The sequence below is a fragment of the Liolophura sinensis genome, chromosome 6, assembly GCF_032854445.1.
Source record: "Liolophura sinensis isolate JHLJ2023 chromosome 6, CUHK_Ljap_v2, whole genome shotgun sequence".
Lineage (NCBI taxonomy): Eukaryota > Metazoa > Mollusca > Polyplacophora > Chitonida > Chitonidae > Liolophura > Liolophura sinensis.
The window spans coordinates 33,289,472-33,299,594 of NC_088300.1; the positions used below are offsets into that span (position 1 = coordinate 33,289,472).

General features: G+C 36.1%; 1 protein-coding gene across 6 annotated transcripts in view; it reads left to right on the top strand.

Annotated features, from left to right (window-relative positions):
• LOC135467828 (rhotekin-like) overlaps positions 1-9,891 on the top strand; it is a 47,222-nt gene extending 37,331 nt beyond the window's left edge. For 5 of the 6 annotated variants that reach the window (XM_064745708.1, XM_064745707.1, XM_064745711.1 and 2 more), the window contains exons 3-12: positions 507-559; positions 1,111-1,285; positions 1,560-1,719; positions 2,319-2,353; positions 3,656-3,753; positions 4,248-4,351; positions 5,668-5,817; positions 6,420-6,585; positions 7,216-7,326; positions 7,779-9,891. In XM_064745708.1, the coding sequence (XP_064601778.1) occupies positions 507-559; positions 1,111-1,285; positions 1,560-1,719; positions 2,319-2,353; positions 3,656-3,753; positions 4,248-4,351; positions 5,668-5,817; positions 6,420-6,585; positions 7,216-7,326; positions 7,779-7,927 (1,201 nt within the window). In that variant the 3' untranslated portion in view covers positions 7,928-9,891. The remainder of the gene's footprint in view (positions 1-506; positions 560-1,110; positions 1,286-1,559; positions 1,720-2,318; positions 2,354-3,655; positions 3,754-4,247; positions 4,352-5,667; positions 5,818-6,419; positions 6,586-7,215; positions 7,327-7,778) is intronic. The other variant, XM_064745712.1, reaches the window with a different exon arrangement.
• Positions 9,892-10,123: the final 232 nt, after the last annotated feature.

The following is a 10,123-nucleotide window of genomic DNA, read 5'->3' on the forward strand; positions in this document are numbered from 1 at the left end:
AAGAAACCAATAAAGTACCAAACCTTTTTTTTTATTTATATATTTTTTTCATACTGCACAGGGTTTGATGTTATTTGTACCTAGAAAGAAACTGATTTTGAAGATAAACTTGAGTTGATAATGCTTAATTCTGTTGTTCTGTAGTATAAATTTAATCGGCTATATTTAATGAATGCATTCCTTCTGATGTATACTCCTTTCATTACTGTCAATCAAGGAGAAGCATTTGACCAATCACAGTCCGTATTAGCTCAAGTAGGTCAACTGCATGTCCCACACATTGGTTGTGTGTATTCAGTCTTACTGTGACGTCATTACATCACAACTCCCTTTACTCAGAATGAAACGTAACATGACCTTAACACAAAGGGGTGACGAGACGTTGAGCGTGTGAGATCCATCCATATTTCCCAACCTCAAACAAATTGTACATGTTAAGTATTGTGTAAATTAGGATGTTAAATTATCCTGTTATCGTCATTATTGTATTGTTATCATTGTTTCAGATCTTCTGTGGCTGGGAACCAGGTTCCATGTAAAGCCAAAGTTTGTGTCTCAGGTACGTACTTTTATTTACAGTTATACTTGTGAGTTATTTACCCAAGAAAGTAATATTAGTTTACAGTATGTGCTAATGTTAAGCTCAGCATGTACTTAATCTTGTGGCACAACAAAAGCCTGGTTCGTAGTCAGTTACCTGCGAAACTTTCTTTCAGACTTTGTCCTGTCCATAGATTGGTGACCTTTTTACGTTTCAAATTCAGATGGTGCTTTTACATTTGCCCAATTTGTGCAGTATAATGTTTGTTTCCTCATTTCCAGCTCTCCAGCTGTGATAATCAGTATTTTTTTTTATTTTTGTTGGTCAGATTTTTGTCATCCTATCTTGCAACAAGGGCCATTCACACAATGTTGGGCCTTAGTGCAAGATGACATCAACTTTTTGTAGAATGTCACAGCTTATGCGAATTGGAGCATGTTTACATGCATCCTTTTATAATGTCTTTTTCCTGGTGATGATCAAACATTAGAAAAGTGTAAATGATATAATTTAGTCTCTAACCATCTATGATTTGTGTGTAACCCATATTGTTTGGTTTGCTTTTTCAGATATTAGAATTCCATTGATGTGGAAGGACACAGACCATTTTAAAAACAAGGGAGACCACCGACGTTATGTCGTATTTTGTCTTTTGAAAATTGGCACAGAAATCTACGACACATCCATGGTTAACAATGTAGACAGAAGTATGACAGATATTACCTTTGATGATGTTATAGCTTTGTAAGTACCAGTAGTACATGTACCTGTACAGTGTAATTGAGTTATGTTTTTCTCTGTTATTAGCTTTAAATACTAAACCGTTACTGCCATCCTTTCACAGTTAGATTTTATGAATTCTTCAAACTATGCTAATAACTTGAGATACAAACATAATCATTTTCGGTTCTTTAGATTATCATGTACTTTCTGATGTTACATAGAGTTATAATGATGCAGTTGTAGGACTTCATATTTTTATTTTTTCATCAGTGTTCTTTTTATTTTTATTTTCCAGCAATAATATTTCCCATGACTTTGAGTGTAAATTAGAAATCTACTGCCACAAATTACATGAGGATTTGACGATTGCCAGCACCTCAAAGAAACTTCGGAAGAAGATGAATGACTTGTCGGGGTCTGTAGGACGGAGTGTGGGGAAACGCTTATCAGGGCTGGTGAGTCATGTGACATTTCATGTACTTTTATAAAGGGCCTTGTTTCATACTTCGCAAGGTGCAATTGCTTCTACCCTGAACCTTGCCCCCAATTTTGTGTTTATTTAATACAGACCATTTTCACAGAAGAATAGTGATGGCCAACCCCACTGACTTAGATGGTTAAGGTGATATCTCCCTCTGAGATGACTCTCAGTATCTGGTTCTCTCTTCTTTGCCAGCGTCGTTAAGTTAGGTTGTTCTCATGTACCTGGCGAGGATCAGTGGTTTACTCAGAGCACTTGTTTCCTCCACCTGGAAACCTTAATGCCATCATGTATGTGATGAGCACTTTAAACATCAGTCAATTAAATCTGCCATTTTTTCCCCTACATATTGTCTCAAATTTCTATGGTTTCATGTGATTCTGGTTACTCTGGTTACTCTGGTTACTTTTCCTCAATTTCTCTTGAAGCAGATCATCATCATGTGATGCACTGCCTTTGTATTTGGTTTGACAGAAACTATGAAATGATGTAGTCTTTAAATATAATTTAATAGTGAATATTTGTAGTGATGTAATGATACCATGGATACATTATTTGATCCTTGATTTCCAGAAAGATGATGCTGACATTATTGGAAATATGGTTTTGTAAGTATCTGATATTTTGTCACCAAAATGTTCCACAGACTATTGGGGATTAACGTTATACTTCGTCATATGACGACAACAGAATATTTTGACTTCAAAGTCATTGTTTGTGTAATAAATTGGTAGGAAAGAAAAGTTTTATGATGGAATGTCCTGGAATAAAAATGTTTCTGTGTATAGAACAAAATATTGCAACCAGTGTTAAACAATACAAGAGCTACTATGTATTTCATACAGTCACAGTATTGGAATTTATATGTGCTATTTTGGTAGCAGAAAGGTTCGTATAGTTTAATGCTATTGGCAGTTTGAAGGTACATTCACACTAGCACGGAATTCGGTTCGGGCAGCAAAGTGAATTCGGGGATGATAACGTTTTCAGTGCATGGCATTCACGTCTGCATGAATTCGTGCACGAATTCAGATTTTCACGTTTTATTTGGCGAATGTAACCAATCAAAACCGTGCAAGAATTGCGCATGCGAAGAATACATGGTTGCCGACTGCAGCTGCTTCTTAACACGGAAACAATCAACGCTTACAAAGAAATGGATGATAGCAGCGAAGACAGCATTGTTTTAATTGAAATTGTCTGAAGAAAGTCCATACAATGTAGAATTCACTGTTTAGGCTAGGTAAGAGACGTTCACAACATCAAACAGAAAAAAAGAGAATTGAATGAGACATTGAAAATAATTGTTACTGTAGTTATTATAGAATGGCCTGTTTTAGTAGGGTAGACCACAAAATATAAACGTGAAATTACTGCTGTGGAATGCGCTCAGCAGTTTCCCTCCAAACATCCCCTTTCATTTGAAAATCTTTATAGTTTTTCTTCTTTAGATCGTACAGTAGGGGGTTCTTTTCAACCTCCAAAATCAACAACTCCACTCTTTCCGTTTCTGTCACCATGTCTGTTGTAATGTGAATTTAACGGTAGATTTTGATTGGACAGAAGAAAAAATGGGTCAAGGAATGAAAAAAATGGGTCTGCTAGCCATTCATCTGAATTCGGTGTGCTGAACGAATTTGGTGCCGGTGTTATGTGAACGGATGTATGTTTTAACTATAATAACCATTTGCTCACAAAATCGTAATGAAATTTGCTTTGCTGTCCGGACCGAATTCCATGCTAGTGTGAACGCACCTTAAAAGTCAAACTCAACACGTTTTCTCTACCCAAACATGAGTGAAAAGTCAAATAGCCATGAGCATTCAGCCCTTTACTAATTATTTTGCCAATTGTCTTTGTTTGTAGTGAATATATTCACAGTCGTACATGTGTGTTTAATGTTTTTTCAGGGGTCCACGGTTTGAGTTGATGGCCACAGGCAGCCTAACGTTAGCCGATGTTGACAATTGTATTAGAACGTATGATCTCCAGTTAGAACCAGTGTCAGGTATGGCTTTTCTTAAAAACACTTACCCAATCTAAATACCTGTACTGATTTCAGTTGGCTTTGTCTTGGAATTTAGGAAGTTGAAAACTGTCAGATTTAATGTTGAAATGCGAAAAGTGCTGTATTGCTGGTAGGATCACTTGAGTATTAGATTATTGGTTGGAATATCTGATTTATTCATAACTTATTCCCGTCACTGTATGTCACCTATAGTCTAACACAACATCATTGTTGTTAGATCTGTTAATGCTTTAGACCAGAATTAAAACATTGCCAGTAAACTTTTTTATTTCAGAAAAACATACTGCTATAAAAAAGATAATTTTGCTCAATTTCTTTTGTATGGAGTAAAAAAAATAATGTAACACTCAATATTGCTAATTTTGAAAAGTGTACTTTATTATTTAAGTAGAAATAACTGCTTTATCTTCTCTTAGTATAAAATGAAGTCACCCAATTTGTTTTTATGAGTAATCTCCCCTTTTCTTTTGCAGAGGCTGGGAGTGAACTCCCCTTGTTTGGTCACTACTGCTGCAAGTTTTCTGCTCATCCAGAGTGTTTAAGGGAACCAGCTGGGACAGGCTTCCTTAATTTACAGGTGAATAAAGATTCATTGTTATTCTTCGTATTATGTGGAAGTTACATGTAGATTAAGATTGACCTCTGGCAATGTTTACAAGTATAATATATCATATCTCTCTTTATGAAGACATAGGCCCACTTTCACAAAACTATGTGAATGAAATGTCTGTTAACGTTTTGGCAGTTTATCTTATCTGGGTAATTGGACTATATAAAGGTGATGTAATTAATGAGAGAAGTTACAAAAAATAAACGTACGCAGTTTTGTGAAAAACGGCTGTAATTGTTTTTAAGTAGTTTTAAATAAAGGAGGAATTCCTCAAAAGTCCATGTGGGAATTTTTCTCAATGTTAGTTCTGGGAAATACATCTTCTGATGGCATACAGGATAACCAAATTGTATAAGGCTAGTGTTGATGTGTTCAGAATGCTTACATGTAATACTCTGCATTTTTAAATTAGATACAGGTCTCTTTTTCAGTTAATGGTCATGTCATTTAGAAATCTGCATGAGTTGTGAAATGGTCACCAAACCTTATCAGAATGCATAGTAATGTTAAGCATGTTATTAGACGTACTTCATTGAGAAATCCAGAACCCAAAAACCAATATTCTAGACATTTTGTTGTGCTTGCATACCAGGAGGGATTACTGAACAGATAGGCTTGATCATTTTCCAAAATGACCACCAATTAAAATACTTATTGCCGTGTAATATAGTGAACGTGTGTGTTGCGATTTGCATGTGTATCTGTGTGCATGTAAAACTAGCTCAGTATCATAAGACAAACAGTCTGTAATGAGTCCTTAGGATGCTAAATGCATGATGCTGAGATCTGTGATGTACAGTCATTAGGAAATCAAAAATGTAGCACAAGTTTATTTTATTAGCACTGAAGTGCTCACGTATCTGCAAAGAATTTCAAAGCCAATAAGCACTTTACCTGACAGATTAATAACAAGTACCTACACCTGCACAAAATTGTTGTTTCATACCAAATTTGATTAAACCACATATTTAGACTTTTGTCTAAAGGATCTGTTTGCCTTCAGATTCAATTCGGTGGCTGACATATTTAAAATTTAGTCAGTATAACTCTTGGATACATTCTGTATTAAATAATATGAAAAAAAAACAAAACATTTTACTTCTTTGTCATATCAGGGTGAAGTAAATAGGGCTGCCAAAGGCCTTATGCATATTACATTATTAAATCATGATTTCAAGGGTGTATGTGTACTAGAAACCTTGCATTATTGATTTTGTTAAAAACTAACCTGCCTGAACTGTTGGTGCATGTGACCTAACCTAAGCATGCCACTCTCTTGTCAGGCTAACAGCCAGGCTTCCTTACAGGAAGATGATGATCTCTCAAAGTGGAAGAAATATTGGTGTGTGCTGAAGAACTTAGAAATGGCGTGTTGGTCATCGCCCACAGACGTGGATGTCACACAGCCGCTCTTCACCATCCCAGTCACCAAGGTAACCGCATTTCTCTGTTTTTCTATATGGTAACGTGTGGCCTATAATTGCATGGAATTTTTCTCCAGCGAATCACCCTGCTGTAGGCTCTGTTATACAGAACGCTATTTAGGTGGTGAAAAATCATATGAAGTTATGTGTGATTACTGTAGTAAAAATGACATAAAAATTCTCATGAGTTTTCATCTTTGAAAAACCTCAGTGATTAATTGATAGAACTAGTATAATTTCTGCAATACTCCCAGTCAAATTCCAAATCTGGGCTGGTGCACATGGTTGGCTGGCATTAACAACATCTGTTTGATAACGTGTTTTTTAATTTTCTTTTTACTTTCATATTTAAGAAAATATGCATGTAACGCCTACTTTGCTCATATGCTTTACTCATAGGTGAGTAGAAGGGTGGTATATAGATCAAATCTGATTATTTAAACTCTTACTTTGCTGGTTTCCCTATATCACTAAACCCTAAAACAGTCTTAGAAGTGATGGACACAAAATGCTATATGTGCATGTAAGTCATGTCAAAATAGCTATGTATTTTGTCAGTTAGTGTTTACTACAGTCTAGATAATAGCCCCTTGTTCTTTTGTTGTCTACAGAACACACAAATCAGTGATGCTGACCCTCGTACGTGTAAGCGCTCCCATACATTCCATCTGAAGACAGTCCAGGGAGAGTTTGTATCAGAACACACGCTGGCCGCCGAAAACAAAGAGGAGCTCAACAAATGGTGGGAGGCCTTCCAACAACATTTACTAGACCAAGGTGAGTTTTGATAGCATACATTCACAAATACTGTGCAGTTCATGCAGGTTATGCTGTACAGCTGCACATGTGTTCAGTATAACTATTGGTCTGGTGCTTAAGGGCGCTTGCCTATCAGTCACTAGGACACATAAGGTTTGGGATCAGTCCCGGCCTTGGAGATGACATTTGTAGATACAGTGCAGGTGAGGACTTGGTGGCAATAAGAGGTCAACAGCACTCATGTGGCCTCTTGGCACTGTTTAGTTTTCAGTGATGATCATTTGTTTTCCACTGATATGGTAACAAAAATATGATGGTTTAGCAGTGAAAAAGTTTCTTTTTGCAAATTTCTTCCATTCATGAATTGAAAGCTCTTAGAAAGCAGCATTTTGAGTTGCATTTTATAACATTTCTTACTGCATGGTCAGGTTTAATTTTGGGATCAGAACGTTCAGTTTGTTTCTAGATGTTGCCATGAGGACATGGAGTAGAGCATGACGTAATTTGACATATATAATGTAAACATACGAGAGACTAAAATTTTAAATAAGGTGTACCTATATGAATAATAAAGTAATTGATGTCATATTATTAAATTTTTCCATTTGATGTTGTTCAAGTTGCTCTTTATTTGTTGTTCCTTGGCAGTATTTTGGAAGCATGCCTGCGAACAACCAGTAGACATGCGATCAGCATCACCACGGAAACTACCTCTGTTTTTGAGAAAGAGCTCTCTTTATGAAGATACGCCTATAAATGGTGAGTAGAACTGTAACCTTTTGAGAATGATAGAATCATGTCTGTATCTGAATGCTGGCCTGTCGTTGTTCTGGCAGTACATGTACAGTATGACTGTGCTGAAATCAATCCGGGAACAGTATAATGCTTCCCAAGACAGTCTGATTGGTATTACAGAGCCTGATCCTGGCCTTTTTTGAACATGCCACAAAGGCTTGGGGTGTGAGAAGTTTGGGATCCCAGATGATAACATTTTTCATGTTTTTGTGTTATTTACATATATATAAATGGCCAAACTGACAGCTTTGTGAATCAGAAGTGTATATTAAGGGTTTTAATTATTAGTATATTTTACTTAATAAGAAAAGAACAGGATGGAGATACAGAAGCTTCCTGGAGTGTGAAATAGTTGTTAAACAGTGTGATATATTCATTGAGTACATCACGACTGACATGTAAATTTACCTTCGCAGACCGGTCATCATACAATGAAGAAGTTATAGACAACCTTCAAATGGATGAGAAGCAACTGAGTCAGATGTTAAACACGCTGATGGGAGAGGCAAAGGAAATACGGGGCGATACATCTAGTACAGCCAGCAGTTCATCAACAGGCACCTGAACAAGGGAGAGAACTGTGTTATCTAGAGAGTGTGCAAAGGCAGATCACCCCCCATACTCTGTAGTGATGGACACCCAGATTCAAGCATGTGCTGAATATGTAAAGGCCAGGGAACCCATCAGTGATGATATTGCAGGCTTGCTTGTGTGCTTAATCAGCTGTTATCAAGGATGTTTCAGAGTATGTCATTTACATGCTTGGGAAAGTGCTGGTTTGTACAGTTACAATCAGTTTTGGTTATTATATATCACGCCTCATAAATATTGTATCAACTTTGTACCTGTATGTTACCATGGTGACCTTTCACATATGTGCATTCAAGCATTTTTAAGAATAACTACAACAACAATATGCCCATTGGTGTCAGGGTAAAACTTTTTTTGTGTACCAAGAGATATGTATCTCAAACATGATAACCAGAACATGTGCTGGTAAGGGCATTTACCAATGAGACGTCATTTAATTGGATAGAGGAGATTCAGGGAAAACAAAAACTGGTCATTCATTCTTAGTTAAGCTGGTAACCCTCCGAATGAAACTTTGTAAGTGTCCCAAACTTCCTGCAATGATTGGCTTTCAAATTCCTATTGTGCATGAGCTTCATTTGCACTGCGTTATAAATGTTGTGTTTTTCTCTAAGCTGATCCAGACATGTAATGTTGTCAACAGTTACATTGTTGTTTAGAACCACCCAATCTAAGAAACCATTTCTGATTTTAAGACTCTGTTTCTTTTAATTTTTGGGAAACCTGGTCCTTTACCTGGAAACTTTTTTGGCCAATTTTCATGTTGTTGTAGCAGGAATATTTGATTTCTTTTTTCCCACATGGTTAGACCATCTAATGAAAAACATACTCATATCTTTACTTTTCGAAAAAGCTGGGAAGAAATATAATATTCTGCTTTTAGCACTACAACTAGTGAAGAATTAGGGTATAATACTTATTGTTTAGAATTCTTCAACACCCAAATTAAGAAGCCATTTGTGATTTTTACCTGCTTAAAGCATCGTTTTAGGGTTTCCAAAGGCTTCATACAGGCAAAGGCTTCATTAGTATGTACAGGTAGAAGACATTTCCTAAGCAACGGGACGTTTGCTTTTTTCCCATGAAGTCTTTCTGAAATATATATTAATGGGATGAATAAATGTGTTTACATCTAATTTGTTTTATCCTTATAAATACATGGTGTTGTGAATTATATGCAGATACTTGAATTTTTCAACCTTTTTGCGTGTTTGCAGGGTGTTTATTCAAGCATATTCTGATAGCATTATTCTGTTTTGACTGATAAAATCATACGTTTTGTGAAGATTTGAAACTGGCCAATCCAACCAATGTAGTTTTGCCTCCAAAATCTAATTCAACATGTGCAAAATTGCATTAAAAGTTTATCATTCATATATGTGAAAAGATTGGGAAATTAAGGTACCAGGGCTCTTTATTGTACAGCTCTGGGAAATTCAGGACAGTAAGTCTTGATCTTTGATACATGTATATGTAAATCTAGTCTTCTAAACCTTCGTACTCTTAAGATGCATTGAGGACTTTTCTTGGCTAGACACACCACCTGACTAAGAAATTCATCTTCGTACGGTGAATTATGAAAGATGATTGATTGATTGAAGGGAACAGCCCATTGAGCACCTCAGATGTACGGCAGATTTCTACATCCAGCTGACAGATACACAGACATCACAAACATTTTAGACTCATTTTCAGAATAGATTTTCATCAGGAGAGAAAAAGGGGAAGTAACTCTCATAGTCTCTATTTGTAGGATGCTGCTGAAAGGATTTGTCTCATAGGGGATTTCCCAGGTTTCCCCAACTTTTGGGTGACGATTATAGTATTTTTAGAATGTCTCTTTTAAATGAAGAACATACCCTATATATATAGCTATTTCTTGTTTACCAGTGTCTACATGTTGCTGTATACTTATAACTGATAACACAATTTTTACATCAAGATGTAGAAATATTCATAAATTTTGGCCTATTTATGACACACAGAGAGTCTAATGAATGGCACATTTTTCGTAGTGGTCTGTAATACATTTTATGATATCTTGGCCTACTTTCTGAATTTATAAGACATATCTCATGTTTGTTCAAAATCTTGGGGGAATTTTTATGAACTGCACCCAACATAAATTTAGCTCTTTTTAGTCTACCTATCATTTGTTTAGAATGAGGTT